Source organism: Mus caroli, unplaced genomic scaffold (assembly GCF_978045245.1).
Source record: "Mus caroli unplaced genomic scaffold, Mus_caroli_1 scaffold_20, whole genome shotgun sequence".
Lineage (NCBI taxonomy): Eukaryota > Metazoa > Chordata > Mammalia > Rodentia > Muridae > Mus > Mus caroli.
In genome coordinates, this window is record NW_028227275.1 from 3483035 (window position 1) to 3507150 (window position 24116).

The 24116-nt window shown below is 40.7% G+C and overlaps 1 protein-coding gene across 1 annotated transcript in view; it reads right to left on the reverse strand.

Annotated features, from left to right (window-relative positions):
- The window catches only part of Atrnl1 (attractin like 1), a 516957-nt gene that overhangs the window by 343933 nt on the left and 148908 nt on the right, over window positions 1–24116 (reverse strand). Inside the window, exon 25 of the mRNA XM_021151617.3 lies at window positions 7780–7841. Within this exon, the coding sequence (XP_021007276.1) occupies window positions 7780–7841 (62 nt within the window). The remainder of the gene's footprint in view (window positions 1–7779; window positions 7842–24116) is intronic.

Here is a 24116-nt window from a genome sequence, read left to right on the forward strand (position 1 = left end):
GTGAGAGGGAATATGGCTGAGCTGGCACCTCGGTGACCCCACAGACAGAAGGTTCTGCTTTACCCCTGCCCTCTGAGAATCCAGAGGAACCTTGGTGGACTAAGTCAGAAGCCTGGCCTGCAGAACACCTCAAGATGGGGAAATAAGCTTTGAGTCAGAACAGCACTGTGTTTAGAGAGGTGAAAGTCTGGGATGAGCCATCGCCATCCAGAAGAGTGAACCCCAAGGGTACAAAACTGGACTGTGCACCTCTCCCGGAAAAGGACCACCCAGAGGTGTGAATGGCTTCTGCTGCTACCCAGAAAAGAGTATCCATAAAATCACTTTAGGCATTTAAGGAGAGGTCACCAATAGAGAATCAGCAAATGCAATATATCATATTCATCTTCCCAAGGATATAAGTCACATAAGTCACATGATCATGTCAACAGATGAAGCCCAACATGGCTGCCTTCCTCCTATATGGAGACCATCAGTATAGCGGTACAGAAGTACTCACCTGCTCCCTCCCAGGCTTCCTATATGAGACTTTCCTCTAACAATAGTTTGCTATTCAAATTGTATGCTGGCACCTCCTCCTCAGAGGATTTGTTGTTTGAGAAAGTGAGAGGTGACAGGGGAAGGGGGACACTGGGGAGGGTGATGGCCTTGGAATGGACCCATGCTTTGTGGGTTAAGACATCACCACCCATGTCAGCACCTACGGCACGGTGTTTTCTAGCAAAAGGCTAAAATGGCTCATGATTTCACTCCTAATAGCTTAGAAAGTGTTTCCGTGAGGGAAATCCTGTTGGAGCTCCAGTGCTTTCTGTATTTTTTTAAAAGGGAAAAAAAAAACACACACAAAAAAGTGGAGTAAGTGGTTACAGTTGTATAGGACTGATGCCTTCAGTGGGATATGGAGAGAGAGGCAAATACTAGGGGCCAAAAAGATGCAAGAGCCAGAACATGGGAGAGCACCCCACAATGGCGACATACACACTCAGGATGTCTTCCTACAGCAAAGAACAGTAACCGAGATAATGTCTCACAGTGAGGACTTGAGACAAAGCTAATCTAAACAATGTTTCATTGAGAATTCTTCTAGGACACTCCATACTGAGTCAATTTGACAGTTAAAAACTAACCATGACACGTAGGTTATATAGGCATATACAGGGTATACCAGATATCTCAGTTAGGGTTAACATTGCTGCGATGAAACACCATGATCTAAAGCAACTTGGAAAGAAAGTGGTTTCTTTCACTTAAAGTCTCCACCATCAAAGGCACTGGAAGCAGGACCTCCAGCAGGGCAGGGACCCAGAGGCAGGAGCTGATGTAGAGGATATGGAGGGTGCTGGTTGCTGGCTTGCTCTCCGTGGCTATCTCAGACTGCTTTCTCATAGAACACAGGGTATCAGCCCCAGGATAGCCCACAATGGGCTGAGCCCTCCCCCATCAGTCTGTAATTTTAAAAATGCCTTACAGGTGGATCTTATGGAAGCATTTTTTTCTTTTTCTTTTTTGAAATTTTTTATTAGATATTTTCTTTATTTACATTTCAAAAGTTATCCCCTTTCCTGGTTTCCCCTCCAGAAACCTCCTATCCCATCCCCCATACCCCTGCCTCTATGACAGTGCTCCCCCACCCACCAGCTCACTCCTGCTTTCCCATCCTGGCATTCCCCTACACTGGGGCATCCAGCCTTCAGAGGGCCAAGGGCTCCTCTTCCCACTGATGTCCTCTGCTATATATGCAGCTGGAGCCATGGATCCCTCCATGTGTACTCTTTGGTTGATGCTATAGTCCCTTGGAGCAACCACTGTGGGGGTGGGGGCGAAGGGGAGGGGTCTGGTTGGTTGATCTTGTTCAGCCTATGGGGTTGCAAACCCCTTCAGCTTCTTCAGTCCTTTCTCTAACTCCTTCATTGGGGACCCCGTGCTCAGTCCAATGGTTGACTGCGAGTATCTGCCTCTGTATTTGTCAGGCTCTGGCAGAGCCTCTCAGGAGAGAGCTGTATCAGGCTCCTGTCAGCAAGCACTTCTTGGCATCCACAATAGTGTCTGGGTTTGGTGACTATATATGGGATGGATCTCCAATTAGGGCAGTCTCTGGATGGCCTTTCCTCAGCCTCTGCTCCACACTTGGTCTCTGTATTTCTTCCCGTGAATATTTTGCTCCCCCTTCTAAGGACTGAAGCATCCACACTTTGGTCTTCCTTTTTCTTGAGTTTCATGTGGTCTGCGAATTATACCTTGGGTATTCCAAGATTTTGGGCTAATTTCCACTTATCAGTGAGTACATAACATGTGTGTTCTTTTGTGATTGAGTTACTTCACTCAGGATGATATTTTTTAGTTCCATCCATTTGCCTAAGAATTTCATGAAGTCATTGTTTCTAAGAGCTGAGTAGTACTCCATTGTGTAAATGTACCACATTTTCTGTATCCATTCCTCTGTTGAGGGTCATCTGGGTTCTTTCCAGCTCCTGGCTATTATAAAAATGGATGCTATGAACATAGTGGAGCACATGTTCTTCTTATATGTTAGAGCATCTTTTGGGTATATGCCCAGGAGTGGTATGTCCAATTTTCTGAGGAACTGCCAAACTGATTTCCAGAGTGGTTGTAGCAGCTTGCAATCCCACCAACAATGGAGGAGTGTTCCCCTTTCTCCACATCTTTGCCAGAATCTGCTGTCACCTGAAGTTTTGATCTTAGCCATTCTGACTGGTGTGAGGTGGAATCTCAGGGTTGTTTTGATTTGCATTTCCCTGACGACTAAGGATGTTGAACATTTCTCTAGGTGTTTCTCAGCCATTTGGTATTCCTCTGTTGAGAATTCTTTGTTTAGTATTTTTTCAACTGATGTTCTACAGCTCATAGGAGGCCAACAGTGTCTATGACCTTATCTAACAGTAACTTCCCTCGTTTAAGTGTGGTCCAATTATAACATATGAAAGTTGAGAAACTGCTAAATTACACCCTATCCTACACTGTAAAATACACCAAGTAAGAAAAAAAAAAAAAAAACAATGACAGCTTCCATTTGCTATTCCATTTTACATAGCAGAGAAAAATATTGTAAAAAAAAGTCCACTCACTTCTATAATCATTTAATAAAATGTTTATCACATACCACAACAGTAATAAGATGAACCTTTAGATCTTACAAATAAAGACTGAGATTTTGAGAAGCTGGGTGACCTACTTTAAGAGGGTGCCAAGAGCTAGGATCGGAGCCAAGCCAAGTCTATAAATGACTTCCCTAGTGCTGGCCCAATTGCGTTTGCCATCAGAAGTCTCCAGAATAAGAAGGTAAAACCATCTTGATACAGTATTTGAGCCATGGCCCCAGAAGGAGGACTAAGTTGGAGTTGGCTCACTTGATCACATGCTGACCCAGTAGCTGGGTTAGCACTAGCAACAGGGGCCAACAGCCTGACTGGAGGATGTCCACAAACATTACCTTCTCTAAAATTTCATGGTAGCCTTCGAAAAGAGTAAATTAATACACTTCAAAATAGTCTGTCCATGTATTTGCTTAACAATAGGATGATTTTAAATTATCTAATTTACATTTCACTACTAGAAGAAATTTAAATGACAAAGAGCCTGTCAAAAATATTTGATTTCACATAGTGATTAGAATATTTTAATTCACCTTGTCTATAATGCTAACCTAAAGTAGAGAATCATGGCTAATAAATGGTACACACTGAACTAGCTTTCTTTTGCTTAATAAAGGAGCTACTGAACTGAAATATATGCACAAAATCAGAAGTCCCAAGCATCTAAAATTTAAATAATTTATATGTACATTCACCTGTGAATTCTCACACATAATTTAACATTCTAATATATGTCAATCCACACTATTTTGCATCAAGTGTTTTTATTTTAATGCATGAAATAACGCTCATTCAATTGTAACTTCTAGTGTTCTCTAAAAATACACAGAATCTGTTACTATTGTAAAAATTCATTGTGTTGTATGGAATAAGAATTATAAAACATACATATTTTACAGTGCTTCTTCAAGTTTCACCTTTAAGAGAAATATATGAAGTATAAATAACTCTTCTGCAGCCGTGACAGGTATGTATACTGCCGGTATTGAGTGTTAAACATTATAGTTACTACACACACAGACACACAGGCAAACATGCTTACTCTCAGAGCGCAGTGACTAATCAAATTTGAAAAGGTAGGCAAAGGAACAGAGAAGGTGAAAAGTGAAGACAAGAATTTAAACTCTTGGACAGCAGGTGGAGAGGGAGATCAGATGTGTTATGTATGTGCCCCTATGGATGAATCAAAAGGAAATTACAGGAAGATAGATTTCAGCTCAATTATAATGAACATCCAGTGAATGGGTGATGGAAAATCCTTTCTCCAGAGAAGCTGAGTTCTAGTTAGTAAACGTACTCAGGCATGAGATAGCTCAAAATCTGGAAAAATTAGGTTCGCAGATTCAATTCATCCCACTGTCACCCACTTCATTTCCACATGGCTCTTGGCTCCTCAGGCATTAGAGCTCATCAACTTTGAAAAGTTTACTATCTCTTAACGTAACGTATTTTTAGACTCCTGCGACGACACAGGAACCTAGGGATTATATAAAAACCTGAATGGAATACCGGGAAGGGATTGATTATCTGGCGTTTGGAAACAGGGATGATGAACCACATGCTGAGAAACTAGGTACTATGGCTTCTTGATGGCCAAGTCAAACCAAACAAACTGGTAGGCAGAGTGAAATTCATACTTCACTCTGCTCTGAAGTTGTGTGCACGTGTGTGTGTGTCTTATATAAGAAGAGCCAAGAGGACACCACTGGGCAGTACACATCCAAGACAACGTTTATAATATAACTTAGCTGAGATTCCATAGCACAGACGGTCTAACTGGAACACCGTCGTCCCCAAGCCCAGTATCTCTTTCTTCATTTACAACCATGAGAATGAATACAAAACAAGAGTGGCTGCAGGTTACTGTGCTTCTGGGAATTATGACCACTAACCTCTCATAAAGAGACACATGTCAATTGGCATCTCAAAGCCTCTGAGAAGTAATGTCAGTTAAAAAAAAAAATCAATCCACAGTTGTCCATGTCACATTACAATACACAGCATTTTCCAAAGTATTTTACCTTTGGAATTTATATCTTAAGAACTTACTTTATTAGTGCGTACATACCATGTATGTCCTTTTGGGTCTGAGTTACCTCACCCAGGATGATATTAGCCAAAAAAAAAAAAAGTACAGAATACCCAAAATACAGTCCACAGAACTCAAAAAGGTCAACAAGATGAAGGGCCCAAGTGAGGACATCTCAGTCCCACTTGGGAGAGAGAAGAAAGCAATCACAAGTTGGGAGGGAGGGACCTGGGAGGAAAAAGGGATGGGGGGAGGGGAACATGATCTGGTACTGGGGGGCGGGGGGAAGGACTGAAGCCCTGAGGACCAGCAGAAAGAATGGAAACAGGCAACTTTGAGAAATAGGAGGTTGGAGGGTCCCTCCAGAATGTACCAGAGACCTGGGAAGTGAGAGACTCACAGGAATCAAAGGGAGGGACCTTAGATGAAATGCCTGTCAGTGGGGAGAGGGAACTTGTAGAGCCCACCTCCAGCAGAAAAACAGCATCAAGTGTGGGAACTCTGACCCATAATTGTTCCTGTCTGAAAGAACTGAAGGGATGAAAATGGAGAGGAGTCTGCGGAAAAGAAGGTCCAGCGACAGGCCCACAAAGTGGGACCCAGCTCAAGGGGAGGCCCCAAGGCTTGACACTATTACTGAGGCTATGGAGTGCTCACAAAAAGGGGCCTATCATGACTGCCCTCTGAAAGACCCAACAAGCTTCTGAGTCAGATGCAAATATTTGCACCCAACCAATAAACAGAAGCTGCTGACCCCTGTGGTTTAATTAGAGAAAAGCTGGAAGAAGCTGAGGAGGAGGGCAACCCTGTAGGAAGACCAGCAGTCTCAATTAACCTGGACCCCAGAGATCTCTCAGACTCCAACCAGGCAGCATACAGTAGCTGATATGAGGCCCCCAACACATATACAGCAGAGGCCGATGTGTCTGAGTTTAGTCAGAGAAGATGCACCTAACCTTCAAGAGACTTGAGGCCCCAGGGAGTTTAGAGATCTGGTTGGGTGGAAGGTTTGGGGGTGGGGACATCTTCATGGAGACAGGGGGGTGTGGAGAGGAGGTATGGGATGTGGAACAGTCAGAGGGAGGAGCAGGAGGGGAATAAAATCTTGAGTGTAAAAAAAAATCAAATTTAAAAAAAAAGAACTTACTTTAATACATTACTTAACTACTAACCTGGGAACTTAACTCTATTCGAAGTCAATTGTAGTATTTCTAGACTAGAAACCCATTCAAAGCAGAAATGTTTTCTAAGTCAACACACATTTTGGCACATCACTAAACACACATGTTATTAGTCAATAATGAATTGAATTGATTCAACCTAGAAGATTTAACTAACCCAGGAGGTATGAGTGCTATTCATTTCATTAATTAAAATAGTTTTAATTATTTTCATGAAAAGTGAATGCAAACTGAGTTGTCTTTCTACTGAATTCACTGGGCACAAAGCAGGATAAAAAAAATCTTACACAACTGCATTGCAAGTGTAATCCATCTGCTCAATGGACATACATAATATGCATCCAGGAAATGGAATAATAAGATAAGCAATTGACAAATATGATCTGACAGACTATACACGCACAGACACACAAACACACACAAGACATACATAGACATACATAGACATACACACACAAATACTCACAGACACACACATACATGTACACATACAGACATAGATACACACATACATGTACACAAAGACAGACACAAACACATACACATGAGCGCACACACACATAGACATACACACACAGACACACACAGAGACGCAAACACATACAGTGACATACACATATACACAGAGAGACACACACACACACAAACACAAACACATATACGAATAGACTCACACAGAGAGACACATTCACACATACATGTACACACAGACACAGACATGCACACACAGTCACACACAGACACAGACACACAAAGACACACACACACAGAGACAGACACACACACAGACACACACACAGATAAACACACACAGACAGACAGACAGATGTTGTGGCTAGCCCAGGGTCTAATTATATTTGATGATAATTCTCCTCTCCTGTGAGGGGTTGTGAACAAGGAATGAGTCAGCATTCAGGTGATTTCCTGTAAACCTTCTTCCCATCTTCATTTATAAATAAAGGTTAGAGCCGGTGATTGGGTGGAGAAAGAGAGAAGGTGGAGCTGAAGGTTTTGGGAGAGAAAGAGAGAGAGAGGACAACAGAAGGGGAGGTGGAAGGAAAGCGGAACAGAAGCACATGGCCTAGAGAATCCGCAAGTTCTAAGGGGTCTCATAGAATGGGAAAGATGGTAGTGTAATGGTAGATCAGCCCAATCTAGGAGCATAGCTTGTATTCATATTGAGTTGTGCTTTTATTGCCAGGGAATATTTGGGTGGGAGATTTACCACAACAGACATACACAAACATGCACATACTCAGAGAGACACAAACACACACCCAGAGATGGACACACACAAACACATTCACACATACATGTACACAGACACACACATACAAGTACACACACATGCACACACATACACATACTTGTACACACAGACATACACACACACATGCACACATAGACACACACACACATATGATTAACGGATTAAAACTCAGCAAAAGCCAATTACCTGAAGAAGGTGACAAAGAACTGCACGAGATCCATGATCGTGTTGTGTTGTGAAAACGCAATCTGAAAAATCAAAATATGAAAAAGTTTGAAGTTTACTGAACCTTAATTCTTCAAAGCCTGTAGGGATGTCTCACAGTATTTACAAACATGTTATTTCTAAATCTGAAAACATTAAGACTTAAGCATACATGCATGAACCAAATGCATGCTAATGTGCAAGCTTTACTTGCAAACTATTAATCATTAATGAGGGCATGACACAGATATTAATGAGGACTGCTTTTCAGATTATGATGTTGAGCAGCTAAGACCTATGGTAAAATTAAGTCAGAAACATGAGAGGGGAGTTGCACATGAAATAAGAAGACACATTAAATGCACCTACAGAAACTTCCAAAGAAATTCTTTAACAGTGATCATGTTTTCAATTAACATGGTTGATACTTACTTTTTTATAAGAAACCAGGAAAACACATGCATGCACACATTTTGTTCTGTACACTGAAACAATGTGCCACTTCTTTTTATAATCTTTCTTGAGGAACTACTACACACCATGGGGCGATAGCATGGCGGCTGAGTGGAGAAGAACGCATTAGAAACGACACTACACAGAGTTGCCTCGTATGTTCTAGGAAACTGTACAGCTGTGTATCTCAGTTTTCCCGTACTGAATGGTAATGAAGAAAACATCTTCATCATAGTGTTATAGGAAAACAAAGAAATAGAAATGAAAATATAATAAAAATTATGTCTATAACATGGGGCATGTAACAGAATTGATGTAACAAATATTGGACTTCAAGTCTCTGAAGAAAGAAATCGAAGAAAACTTCACAAGACGGAAAGACCTCCCATGCTCATGGATTGGCAGGATTAATATAGTAAAAATGGCCCTTTTGCCTAAAGCAATCTACAGATTCAATGCAATCCCCAACAAAATTCCAACTCAATTCTTCACAGAGTTAGAAAGGACAATTTGCAAATTCATCTGGAATAACAAAAACCTAGGATAGCGAAAACTATTCTCAACAATAAAAGAACTTCTGGTGGAATCACCATCCCTGACCTAAAGCTATACGACAGAGCAACTGTGATAAAAACTGCATGGTATTGGTACAGTGAAAGACAGGTAGATCATTGGAATAGAATTGAAGACCCAGAAATGAACCCACACACCTATGGTCACTTGATCTTTGACAAAGGAGTGAAAACCATCCAGTGGAAAGAAGACAGCATTTTCAACAAATGGTGCTGACTCAACTGGTGGTTAGCATGTAGAAGAATGCAAATTGATCCATTCTTATTTCCTTGTACAAAGCTCAAGTCTAAGTGGATCAAGGAATTTCACATAAAACCAGAGACACTGAAACTTATAGAGGAGAAAGTGGGGAAGAGCCTCTAACATGGGAACAGAGGAAAGATTCCTGAACAGAACATCAATGGCTTGTGCTGTAAGATCAACAATAGACAAATAGGACCTCATAAAATTGCAAAGCTCCTGTAAGGCAAAGGACACTGTCATTAATGCAAAAAGTCAACCAACACATTGGGAAAAGATCTTTACAAATCCCACATTTGATAGAGGGCTAATATCCAATATATACAAAGAACTCAAGAAGTTAGATTCCAGAGAAACAAATAACCCTACTAAAAATTGGGGTACAGAGCTAAACAAAGAATTCTCAACTGAGGAATACCGAATGGCTGAGAAGCACCAAAAAAAAATGTTCAATATCGTCAGGGAAATGCAAATCAAAACAAAAGACCACCTCACACCAATCAGAACGGCTAAGATAAAAAAAACTCAGGTGACAGCAGATGCTAAAGAGGATGTGGAAAAAGGGAACACTCCTCCATTGCTTGTGGGACTGTAAGCTGATACAACCACTCTGGAAATCAGTTTGGTGGTTCCTCAGAAATTGGACATAGTACTACCTGAGGACCCACTAATATCACTCCTGGGCATATACCCAGAAGATGCTCCAACATGTAATAAGGACACATGTTCCACTATGTTCATAGCAGCCTTACTTATCATAACCAAAAGCTGGAAAGAACCCAGATGTCCCTCCACAGAGAAATGGATACAGAAAATGTGGTACATTTACCTAATGGAACACTACTCAACTCTTAAAAACCATGACTTCATGAAGTTCTTAGGCAAATGGATGGAACTAGACTAGACTATTCTAGTTATTGTATTATGATACACTAGATTGTATCAATCTTTCATCCTGAGTGAGGTAACCCAATCACAAAAGAACACACATGGTATGCACTCACTGTTTAAGTGGATATTAACCCAGAAACTTAGAATATCCAAGATACAATTCACAGACCACATGAAATTCAAGAAGGAAGACCAAAGTGAGCCACCAATTTTATATGGGTGCTGGAATCCAAACTCAAATCCTCACCCTTACGGGACGAGTGCTTTCACCCACAGAGCCATTTCCAGGGTGCAAAATAATGAATCTTAATAATGATTGGAGACTGGTCATGTCAGTTTTGTGCTAGGCAACCAACAGATGCTACAGGTTGCAAACTGGCTGCTCAAAGCAGACTCAAGACTATTGTACCAGACTTTCAAAATGTTTCTTCTCAGGAGATTTTCTGTAGAAAATATTGTAACAGGCAGCTGTGGAAATCTCTACACTGCAATCGTGCAGCCCACTGTCAGACACCACACTAGCTTTGAGAAATAACATTACATGAGGCAAACTGAAGGACCAAGGGGTCCCTAACATGATGTGCTGGAAACATAAGTTCTCAAACTTCTCCGTTGGCAGTACTGCCCATACACGGTTTGGGTTAATTATGGAGTGAGCCCTACGATGGTACTGGTGGCTTTATAAGAAGAGGCAGAGATTCCTGGACCCATACCCTCTGCCTTGTTACATAATGGATCCTGCCAGGATAGAACACAACAAAAAGGTCCTTGCCACATGCCAACACTTTCTTAATGAACTCCAAACCGCTAAAACTATAAACAGGAAATTTGCCTTACACGTTGTTCAGATGGAAATATTCTGTCATGAAGAAGAAAATAGATTACAACTCAAGGTGTCCACTTAAAAGATGTTAATTTATTCATAAGTTGATTATCAAACTAAGAATCTATCGTATTCAGGGTCTTGTACCAGGTATGTGAATATATTGATTGAAAAATTAAAATTCTAACTTGGGGAGGAACCAATTAATGGTAATAATTATACTATGTGTTGTAGTAAGTGCCAAAGGACTTAAGAACAGGGGAAAAAATCTCTATGCTGTATTTACATGGCTAGGTTATGAACGCATACTTTCAGAAAACTGTCTCAAAACAGGCAAAATTTACAAAAAAGAAAAAGTTAACAGAAGAAATGTAATGTTTTATCAGGTTCAAATGTATCTGACTGTTCTCATCTTTACCCAGCTGAAACACCAGGTTGCAACTCCAAGCCCTTCCTGCTGAGATAGGGAGGCCTTCCAAAGGAAGGAAAGGCAAGGGCAGGGGTCATTTCAATCCATGCTGGGCAGCTGGTGTTCAAAGAGCTGATGGCTGATCATCTGCATCCTGCCATGGCTATCACACTCATCTAACACTCACTCATCTAAAGCGGGCGCCTTCCTTCTTACTCTGGGTACTATACAAACAACTTTACTATAATCCGAAATTATCTATTTTAGAGGTTAATGTGAAGGTTCTTCACTAAATATAGGATCCATGATCATAGTGCTTTTATTCTTATTTTACACGACTGACACAACACTTCAAACAATATTTGGTACGTGGTAGTGGAAAGCATTTAATTAAATTTTTGGAATGAAATCTACTTCAAAATTTAGCACCAGAGTATTGTTGGGGCTTTCGCCATAAAGATAAAGAGAACACCTAAGATACTATGACAAAAACATTTAAAATAATTTACTCTTATTTATTTATAATGTTGATATGTATGATAGATTTAATGCTATGGGGAATATTTATTTGAGTGTAAAACATATGTTTCTATTTAATAAGGTATTAATTTGAATTGAAAAGTGCATAAAATATTCTAGAACAAGATTTCAGAAATGTATTTTGATGCCTGTACTGGCTAGTTTTGTGTCAACTTGACACAGGCTGGAGTTATCACAGAGAAAGGAGCTTCGGTTGGGGAAATGCCTCCATGAGATCCAACTGTAAGGCATTTTCTCAATTAGTGATCAAAGGGGAAAGGCCCCTTGTGGGTGGGACCATCTCTGGGCTGGTAGTCTTGGGTTCTATAAGAGAGCAGGCTGAGCAAGCCAGTGAAAGCAAGCCAGAAAAGAACATCCCTCCATGGCCTCTGCTTCAGCTCCTAATTCCTGACCTGCTTGAGTTCCAGTCCTGACTTCTTTCAGTGATGAACAGCAGTATGGAAGTGTAAGCCGAATAAACCCTTTCCTCCCCAGCCTCCTTCTTGGTCATGATGTTTGTGTAGGAATAGAAACCCTGACTAAGACAAATTGGTACCAGTATAGTGGGGTATTCCTGTGACAACCTGACCATGTTTTGGGAAGGACTGTGGAAGGACTTTGGAACTTTGGGCTTGAAGATACATTTGTTCTTATGAGCTCTGTGGTATGTTGTGTAGGAACTTGGAAGATAATGTTGAGAACAGTGCAGAAGATGGAGGTCTGACTTGTGAAATTTCAGAGGGAAAATTAAAATTAAAGACTCTTTTCAAGGCCATTGCTATTTTGATTGGGAAGATTCTGTGGTTCTGGTTAGCTGGGACTGAAGGATCAGATGTGATTAACAAGATACCAGAACTACTAAAGTGAAAACTTTGCATTACTGGGACTATTGATGCTGGTTAGATGGAGTTATGAAATTAGCGGTGATTAAGAAGAGACCAGCATCGTTGAGGTGACATCTTCTGGGAAGTGTTTTCTGAAAGCACAAAAAGGCTGTGTTCCAGAGATAGCCAAGGTTGTACTCCTGCTGCAGTGGGACTTGGTAATGTGTAAGGGTCACCCAGGTGGTACTGGTTTTGAAGGCATGAAGAGGTCATGCAGAGCAGCTGAGGCTCGGCATTGTGAGAGACCATGGAAGGCCATTGGTGAAGGTGTAGCCTCAGTTGCAATTGACGGCCCAGGACTGAAGGGGTCATGCAATGTTTTGGAGATACCAGTACCATGAGATGACCACAAAGAGCAGCAGCAGTGGAGTACAGGCATCTGGAGCCGATAGGACAATGCGTGTGGTACAAAGGGCATGGCTGGAGAAGTGACCCAAGCCCTTGGAGAAGCCCAGAAGATCGTGAGTTGGATCCCAGACATTGGATGGTTGGAGATTGATTTTTTTGCTTTTGATTGTGACTGTGCCCTGATATTTTCCCTCTTGAAGGAAGAAACTATTTTAGTGGAGCCCACAGTTAAGAGACTTTTAATTGTAAAAAGACTTTGTATTTTAAAAGAGATGGATATTTTAAAGAGATTGAAAATTTAAGAATATGTAAAGACTGGGGGACATTTAAAGTTATTTAGACCTTGGGGATGAATAAGAATGTAAGGGTTGAGGCTTACTAGTGATGTGTTTGTGTGTCAAGTTGACAAGGGGTCAATTGTACTGGCTAATTTTGTGTCAACTTGACACAGCTAGAATTATCACAGAGAAAGGACCTTCAGTTGAGGAAATGCCTCCATGAGATCCAACTGTAAGGCATTTTCTCAATTAGTGATCAAGGGGGAAAGGCCCCTTGTGGGTGGGACCATCTCTGGGCTGGTAGTCTTGGGTTCTATAAGAGAGCAGGCTGAGCAAGCCAGGGGAAGCAAGCCAGTAAAGAACATCCCTCCATGGCCTCTGCATCTGACTTGAGTTCCACTCCTGACTTCCTTTGGTGATGACCAGCAATGTAGAAGAGTAAGCTGAATAAACCCTTTCCTCCCCAAGTGCTTCTTGGTCATGATGTTTGTGCAGGAATAGAAACCCTGACTAAGACAATGACTTAGCCAGTTGTTTCCTTTCTTCTGGCAAGCCTCCCCAGCTCAGGCTGGACTCAAACACTCTATGTAAGCTTAGGATGTCCCTGTACTCCAAGCCATGCTGCCTCTACTTAATAAATTCTGAGATTAACTTCAAGCTAGCCTTGCTCAGGTCTGAAACACCATTTCTTTACATACAGAAATATATGAGATTACTAGAATGAACGCTCAGCTGACCACGTTTAAGGAACAGAGAAACAATCAAAAGAATAAAATTCTAAACTTGTAGTTTGCTCAAAAGTATTTCCTCAGGATACAGAATATTTCTAATCTTAAAAATCTATAAATATCTAATTATAAAGATTTCCATTAACTGGTGCCATAGCTTGAACACAGATCACAATAAATAATCAATTTTTTTCCATTGACTTTCTGTGGCCGTTCCAAAGAGAAATATTACATGTTTATACGCCTTACATTTAAATGTTTCAAAACACTAGCTAGTATAAGTGAACCTTTCGTTTTCTTTACCCTGTAGCAGCTTAATTCAAATCCCCAAGTGACAATTCAAAGAACTACGATCCAAATCAAGGACTGGTTATGCTATGATTTTACCATCTCCTCTGTTCTCTACTGAGTAATTGAAACAACAGCTCACCAAAAGAGCTCAGCTGGAAGCCACTGCAAACTCACTCCACCCTAACACCTAAGTGTGTGTGCTGAGATCTGAAATAGAATTTGACAGAGACTACATCTTATGAATTCACTACAATTGATGGCCTTCAATCATAGGATCTGATTTAAAGACGTTGTATGAAGTGTACTTGGAAAGAGAATTTTCCGCAACATGATATTTACCCTAAAATGTCAGAAATTTTTAAAGAAGCAGCTCTTATTTTATAAAGGACACGCTGATGTGTTTGTGCAAAATGTCAGCCCGCCATGCATAGTTAGGTTCTGATACGACACTGGAGATAAACAAACTGGAAACGCAGTGCGGGGATGTGCTGAAATTATCAGGTCCAACTGACAACCTGGAAGTGAACGAGGCTGATTCATGCTGCTGTTTGGATTATGGCGATTCAGAAGGCTGACAGAAAACAGTTTTATACAATGGAAGTCAGAGACCTAGCCAGACCTTGGAAAGAAACGGGTTAGGTCTTGTGCAGGAAATCTGAACACCTGATACGATATATTCCTATTTAATTTTAAAAATAAGTATAAAGGGTTCTTTTAAATTATTATGTGCTAAGGTCCACTACGATAGTCTACCCTAGGAGCATAGACTTCTTCCCAATAATTAGCATAGTGCTTATTGATAAAATGTTGTGTATAACTGACAAAGCAGTATGTTTTTAAAATGCTAAAATAGGAAGTGGATCATCTAACAAGGCCATTTGTCTGGGATACAACATAAGAAAGAGCACCCGGACCATGCTGCACAAATGTTACACAGATTACTCTCATTCTAAGTATTCGAATGCTATCGTAAACCTGATCGTTTCAATCACACTTAGAGCTAAGAAATGGCTTACTGGGCCGCCCGTGGCTTTCTCCTAGCTCAATGCACTTGGCTGCTTTCTTAGCCCCCACCCTCGCTGTGGCGTTCTTTATGCAGATGAGAAGCTTTTGAGGACATTTGCCTCCGCCTCATTCATACCCACGCTTACATTTCCTCTGTGTTTCTCCATCACTTCTCGCTGGGATGCCAACCGTCTTAAAGTGCATATAGCGGTCTGCTAAGTTGAAACCCCTCCCCTCTCTTCCTCTCTGCTTCCCTCCATCCCTCTCTCCTAATGACATTTTGTCAGCTCCCCGAATTAGCAACACTCTGTACCTCATCTGTCACAAACTGCCCCCTCCTGTCCCCTCTCGTCCCTTTCATTATTTTCTCTTGGAGGCTTCCTTGTAAACTGGAATGTTCAGTCGGAAGCAGGCCCCAAAATGGTGGTGCCAGTGGCAATGTTCTAAATAAAAGGACTCTGAGCAGGTAAAAGGAAGGGGACTGGATAATCAGTGCTAAATTCAGCATACAAGGGAATCTCTTAGGCCAGTCTGTTACCTAGAAAACATCTCTGCTAAGGCAGAATACTGATTACCTAACTCCCTTAGCCTGCTCCCAGGGCACCAACTTTAGCCTGCCCCCAGGACAGCTGCTTAAGCCTGCCCCCAGGGCACCAATGCGGTCAGAGGGATCTAGTTTGGGCCAATAGGAACAGCCTCATCAGCACAAGGACCCCACCTGGCTCACTGTGATCTAAAATCGAATGCACTTGCTTTGGAACCAGCTTTTGCTTCTCTCTTCCCACTCCCAGCCCCCACTTTATCCTGCTCCTCAGAAACAGCCTTGGCAGTTTGATCTCCAGTAAACCATTCTGTCTACCCAGGAGTGGTCTAGACCCGTGGAGTCCTCATTCACTTGGCTCAGAGAATTTCCACAGGAACCTTTCTTAATCATGGTACCACATATAAAAATATATGTATGCATGCAAATTCTTATCTGTTTTCTTATAGTAAAAAACCATATTTTACACATGGTTAGTGTTCAACATCACTATTAATAAAATTCAACAAATAATTATACTGGTAGTTGAGTGGGAATCATTTTTCCTATCTTCATCTCCTGTATGGAATGAAACGGCACAGTTATTCTGTCTATCCATTCATCAATTTCATATAATAAATTTACCTCGTGGAGTATGAGTAACTGAAATGAATCATGTAAAATGCCTTAAATATTGCCTGACACCGTGTGGCTGGTTATAAATTTGAATATATACTTCAACTGAATCAATTATTTTGAGATACGATTACAAAAAAATGAATAACTAGGAATGGACCCAGATATTTACTGACATACTATTTAAAACAAAGAGCTATTTTTCAGCAATAGACAATGAAGTATTTAATCTAAAAAAAAATTAGTATTAAGATGATACTACATAGAAATTAATAGTTAATATGATATGTAAAAACTATTGGGGCTCTTTAAGGTGAAAATATAAAAAAGAAAAGGGCGCACAGGATTATACACTGACTGAGGGGAATACATAGAAGCTGTAATGCATTTAAATTGTAGAGGGCAATTAGCAATTCTTTAAACACCATTGTAAAGAAATGGAAGAAATTTTCCCTAGACTTGTTTTATAAAAGTTGAAAATGTTCTTTGTAAGGAACTTCCTTTGGGAAATGGATTTTACATTGAGCCATCTTATCTAGAAGAGGCATTTGAGGTTTGTAAAGAATAGCATTAGATAAGGCACCAGATAATAGCAGCATTTTAGATAAGGAGTCCAGAAGCATTATTTCTGAGAGGTAGATAGTAAATATTTTCATTTTCTGAGTAATAATACCTGTTTTGGTTTGGAGAGTTCACTTTATCTGTTTAAATATTCCTTATGTGTTACTCATATTTATATCTCCAAATAGAAAATTTTAAGTAAGCACAGCTAACCTAATTTTAATTGAGAAAAATGAATCCTCACTGCTACTTCTTAATTTATAGCAGCTCAGATTTAAAGATTAAAGACCTGGAGTTTAATAGAAAAAGCATTTATAAAAGTAAAAGACAAAAAAAAATCCTTAGCTCATAATAATTTATAGCACAGCCACTAACAATACTATGACTTCTGTGCCTAGTGGAGCAACTTGGAATTAGGAAACGCGGGCATTTATCAGCACTCAATCACACACATGAAACTTAATCTTGACGAGGTCCTACTGACCCAGAAGTGCATCGCCCCACTCATTCTGAAACAGTTCGTGTGCTGCACTCAAAATGCTAGTTCACTTGTGATGAAATATCACAGTCGACAGGCTTAGGATCCAGGTCTTTTCCAAGCTTGTGGCGTAAAGCTTACCCGTTATCCAGGAAGAAATACCACCCATCTAGGATGGAAATTAGAACTGAAACCGAAAGGTTCTTAGCAGGACTCTCAGAAAAAAAGAAAACCTGAGTTATGACATCAGTTTTGCAGATTGAGCTAATAGTGAATTACCAAACCCCATTTACTCAGAGCCAAGTAATGTAGAGCCAATCTGATTTAATTTAATTTAAACTATGATATGTAAATGCTGATCAGCAGCAGTATGGCTGGGGAATCGGAGCAAAAGCTCAATGCACTCTTTCTGGTTTTGAGTTATTACAACTGTGGCTATGATAATTTTTTTCACTGTCAAGAATGGCTCACATATAAATTATATTATAACTTATAAAAACAATAATGCCAAAAAAACTATCTCACTTAAGTCCATGAAAATCAAATCAATAGCGTGACTTTAAGAATTCTGAAAGAAAAATTCCGGTTTACTTACCAGATTATCAGTACAATCATCATAAAATATGGCTGTGTGACTAACCCTCACCTGGGGATTTTTTTTTGGAGGAATGTTAATGGTATGATTTTGACACCATAAAGTGTTTTAAAAGAAAATATAGAATTTTATTTAAAATTAGAATGATTACATTAAGTTTTACCTAAGTAAATTCATAAAATATAATTGCAGAGGATCTCAATGACTAAAGTAAAATCTAAGTATGCAGAAACAGATAACTTCTGAAATCATCCACTCTTGTAGATATATTAAACATTTAATGAAAATAAAATAATGTATTGATTTCTACAATAATTTATACCAATGTCAGAAAACGTGATCCCATAAAATGTAAGGGACTAATGTGGAGCCAAAGAAATATATCCTAGTCACAAAAATTTTGATACCGTGCTTACAAAAACTTCTAAAGCCTAAAATAACTATTTCTCAATCTTCATAACGAAAATAGGCAGCGAACTTTGGCAACACAAATGCTCACGGCACAAGACAAAGTTGATCTTAAGAGTAAGCATCACAACTTTTACTAACAGTGACACCCCATGCCACAGGAGCAGTGTCTGTAATGCATCGTGCGCATGAGTATGTTTCATTGAGTAATAAATTATTTTTTAAATTTTTTTATTAGATATTTTCTTCATTTACATTTCAAATGCTATCCCAAAAGTCCCCTATACCCTCCCCCGCCCTGCTCCCCTACCCACTCATTCCCACTTCTTGGCCCTGGTGTTCCCCTGTACTGGGGCATATAAAGTTTGCTAGTAATAAATTATTAAAAGAAAATATGTAAAAGAGCAAAACACATACATAAAAAATATAATATAGCTGCGATAAAATATGCTTTACTGAAAAGAAGCTATTTTAATGAAAATTCAATAGTAAAACTAATATAATTTCAATGGCTCTTTCCTATATAGCTGAAGTTGGTCAGATAATCTACGGCTACTGCTAGCTCTGTTTCTGCCCTGTGCACGCCTGTCATAGACTGGAGAGAATCCTTGAGAGATTATGCCAAGGACTGCAAGACCTCAGGGAAACTGGCAAAGGTGTCGCTGTAATGATCAGATGTAAGTAAGATGGTGGCAAAACTTTCTGTGAGGGTCGGGGACTGTGTGAGTGTTACAAATTATTGTTGGGTGTATAAAAACTAGCAAATGTAGATTTTTCCTCCTGGATGTTTACAGCTTGAGACTGTTCCCTACAAAACCTCCTATGGAGACTAGGCAACCCTTTCCCAATACTCTAACAATAAAGGTGCTGGGGCCCCACCTGATCCCAGTTTTGCTGTACTTGTGTTTGTTTGTCTTTATTTTCTCCACAACCCAGGACAAGTCCCAGGATGCAAGCCATGTGGCTACCAAAAGAAATGAATGGCTTACTTGTACACGAAAGCAGAATCTGTGTTTCTATTACCTCCGAATTCTCAAGAATGCCTACAGCGTATCTAAGCAACATGAGTTAGCAGCGGACCCGGCATGCAACTGCGGCCTCTGAAGTCAAACACACATGCTCTACTATGTTCATAGCAGCCTTATAATAGCCAGAAGCTGGAAAGAACCCAGATGCCCCTCAACAGAGGAATGGATACAGAAAATGTGGTACATTTACACAATGGAGTACTACTCAGCTATTAAAAAAAATGAATTTATGAAATTCCTAGGCAAATGGATGGACCTGGAGGGCATCATCCTGAGTGAGGTAACTCAATCACAAAAGAACTCACATGATATGTACTCACTGATAAGTGGATATTAACCCAGAAACTTAGAATACCCAAGATATAAGATACAATTTGGGAAACACATGAAGCTCGGGAAGAACGAAAACCAAGGTGTGGATACTTTGCCCCTTCTTGGAATTGGGAGCAAGGCACCCATGGAAGGAGCTACAGAGACAGAGTTTGGAGCTGAGACGAAAGGATGGACCATTAGAGGCTGCCATACCTGGGGATTCATCCCATAATCAGCCTCCAAACGCTGACACCATTGCATACACTAGCAAGATTTTGCTGAAAGGACCCTGATATAGCTGTCTCTTGTGAGACTATGCTGGGGCCTAGCACACACAGAAGTGGATGCTCACAGTCAGCTATAGGATGGATCACAACGCCCCCAAGGGAGGAGCTAGAGAAAGTACCCAAGGAGCTAAAGGGATCTGCAATCCTATAGGTGGAACAACAATATGAACTAACCAGTTCTTCTCCCCCCCCCCCCCCCCCCCAGAGCTCTCGTCTCTAGCTGCAAATGTATCAGAAGATGGCCTGGTCGGCCATCAGTGGAAAGAGAGGCCCATTGGTCGAGCAGACTTTATATGCCTCAGTACAGGGGAACGCCAGGGCCAAGAGGTGGTAGTGGGTGGGTGGGGTAGTGGGTGTGGGAGGGTGTGGGGGACTTTTGGGATAGCATTGGAAATGTAAATGAAATAAATACCCAATAATAAAAAAATAAAAATAAATAAATAAATAAAAACTTTGTCTTTGTTTAGTCAATACACATTGAAAAATATATATATATAAACAGAAAACAAAAAAACAACATTCTGCCGATGCTCACACACCGTTGCTACACTAGCTCTGGGGGTGCGTGTCACCTACAGCATTTGGAAGTTGGGCTAACTACTGAACTCCCTAAGCTATTCTGTGGCTGGAGTATACTGTATGAAAGTGTGTATAGCTGTAGTTGGTCCTTCCACGCCTGCCTTCCCTGATTGGTTTAATGAAGATATGACAGCCAATAGCTAGGTAGAAAAGGGAAAGCATAACTTCCGGTCTGAGCAAGGGTTTCTGGGAGGAGAATCTGAGGTGCTCAACAAGGAGGTCAGATGAGTCCAGAGTAAAATGCTAATCATGGCAGTAATTTTGATTTGGTTAAACCGAGCCACTAGAAGTCACGGTATTGTGTCGTTTCAATTCCTTCTACCTTTTGTTTTGATAAAACTTTCTACATGTGATCCGGTATCACCAAGCCTGTGAGTTTGTGCCAACCAGCATCGCTGCCTTCCACTGCTTAAACAGTGGTTTATGCGGGGCTGTGGGTGAGTGGGAAAGGTAGACTACACTCTAGAGCATGCTGTTTAGCAAATGACTAGTGTGATGATTAGCATAGATTGATATAACTAGAGTCACACAGTCACAGCGCCTCAAGGACCAATTGTCTAGATTGGGCAGACCTGTGTGCACACATCTGGAATGATTGCCTAGAGAAAGTTAATTGTTTTGGATGGATCCAGCACTAGAAGGCACCATTCTCCACGCAAGGACCTTGCACGGAGTGAAAATGGAAAAAACGAGCACAGAGAAGTAAGCAAACAGAGCAGCGAGTGTGTTTGTTTCTCTCCACTCTTGACAGTGGACAGGTTCGAGTTGCGACCTCCATTCAGGACGAAACCTAGAACAGTAAAGCAAAGTTGCTTTGTGTCAGGGCATTTTACCACAGACACAGAAATGAAACTGGGAGAGCTGTATACACACAAGGGTGTATCAAGAAAACAGCTGGGTAGGCCACTCAAGTGTTTATTAAATGGGCCTGAATTGACGCAGAAGTTTGGATAAAACCATTTTCTACAAGTCTAAATATATAAGTAGAGGGAGTTGCAACACCTAACCCTGACTGTATCTTATCCAGATCACCTTTTGGGGTGGAATCCTAGGACAAACGGTTTGCTAAAGAAAATTCAAGAAATTCTTATTGTTGAAAAGAATGATATTCATGTTGTAATGTTATGTTCTCATATAAACCTTTAGATGACTCTCTGTATCTCTAATGGATCCAGATTTTGCTGGAACACTCCAGTCATATCCAGTGATGAACTGTGGAGGTGTGGCCACTTGTGTATCCTCCCTCTAGGCGGTGCACGGCTCCTCTGAGAATACCTTCCCCACATTCCTGAGCGATAGATTTTTTTTTTTAAACACAGGATTCTGAGTGACTGTTATTTTATTTTACCACAAATGTGACACTTGCTTCTGGTCTCCAAGGATCCTGAAACAAAATCCACATTAATTCACATTGACATTGCTTTATGGGAAATGCACTGTCTGATTGTCTGTCTGTCTGTCTGTCTGTCTGCCTTGCAGTGATTTCCTAACTTTATTCTCTTATTTCATTTTTTAAAAATTTAATCACCCTGACCCTGAGCATGTCAATCAGTGGTTTTATAGTATTTTGAATACACAGAGCTCACATACTTGGCAAATCATTATTTCTCCACATTTTCTACCAAAAAGTATTTTTCCTATCATTCTGCAGCTCCAAGGAACTGAATATCATGACTTTCATTATAAACAGCAAGCATCAGAAACATGAGGTACACACCCCAATAACAAACACATCAGAAACATGAGGCACACAGCCCAATAACAAACACATCAGAAACATGAGGTACACACCCCAATAACAAACACATCAGAAACATGAGGTACACACCCCAATAACAAACACATCAGAAACATGAGGTACACACCCCAATAACAAACACATCAGAAACATGAGGTACACACCCCAATAACAAACACAGACACACAGCACGAAAGAACGGCTGATTCTATGGCAGCCTAAAGAGAAATGAAGTTTGTACTTGAAAAATATTCCATGAATTATTTTCCATAACCAACAACGCATTCTAAAACATGAGAACATGCCTATTTTGACAGCAGTCATTATTGCAATCAAACATGGCTTTTAACACACAGAGGAAAAGGTATTCGTATGATTTTAATTTGATAAGTCTTTTATAATTTTATTTCTACAATGAGAACAAAGGCAATAAAAGTCGACCAGAACCTCTGCAATTCTGGCTAAAGGATAGTAGACCGAGTCTTTGTTAAATTTTTAATAAAATTTTGCGATAGCAAGTGTGATAAACTGTATTAATTTTCAGCAGATACTCCTGTACTCCTTGAAGCAGAACACTCACTATGTTTATATTACGCTGGGCAATTTGATTTGCTTTGACCAACCTCGCTTAAATGGAAACTTTAAACGTTCTTGTATTGTCTCACATTCTGCTGTCAACACATCATTTCCCAAACCAAACAGGACCTCAGTCTCTGTCACAGACACCAAAAACATGGACCAGACTCAGACACAAGCCTTGGTCTTTCCATAACCATAGCTGGGCTGCAGTTGCTGATCAGGGAGCTGCCCCCTGACTGAATGAGCTCACAGCAGACCTGCAGATATACAAAGGTGATAGGAATGAAAATAACATGCAAAGAACAGCCAAAGAAAAGGCACAGCCTAGAGCTTCATGGGGGATGGCGCATTTCCAAGAAATGGAAAGAATTTAGCATGAATGCAGTGAAGGTCTCAAATGCACAGAGTGGGAAGCAAGGGGGACCACAGGGACAGGGAGGCTAATCAGGTCAACATGAGCACAGACTTAGGAGGAACTCTTGAATTATTGGTCAAGTATGATGCAAACGGGTGTGTACATTACATCAGAAGGGAGAGAATGGTGTCAGGAAAGAGAAATGGCTGAAGCAGTGCTCAGGGCACAGGAAGCCATGTCAGTGCTCCAGGCCATCTTGTCAGAAGGAAGAAGGAATTCAAAGCAATCGTGAGATATTTGAAAGAAGGAGACTGTGGTCACTACAATCACTGTGTGTGCTGTCACCCAGCAAATACAGACTCTGAAGGTTCTGCTAGACACTGGTTATGAATTGAGGCTTATTCCAGGAGTCACTGAGAAACACTGTGGTCCTCCAGCTAAAGTGGGACCTTCTGGAGGCCAGGTAATTAGTGGAGTTTTGGCCAAAGTCCGACTCACATCCAGAGGGTCCCCAAACTCATCCTGTGGTTATTTTCCATTCCCAGAATGCGTACTTGGGATAGTTATGTTGAGACATTGGCAGAATTTCACATTGGTTCTCTGACCTGTGGGAGCTATTTATGGTTGGAAAGGCTAAACGGAAGCCGTAGAGTTGCCTCTGCCAAGGAAAATAGTGCATCAGGAAGAGTATTGCATCTCTAGAGGAACTGAAGAAATTAGGTCACCTTTAAGGACTTGGAAAATGGGGCTGGAGAGATAATTCAGCAGTTAAGAGCACTGACTGGTCTTCCAAAGGTCCTG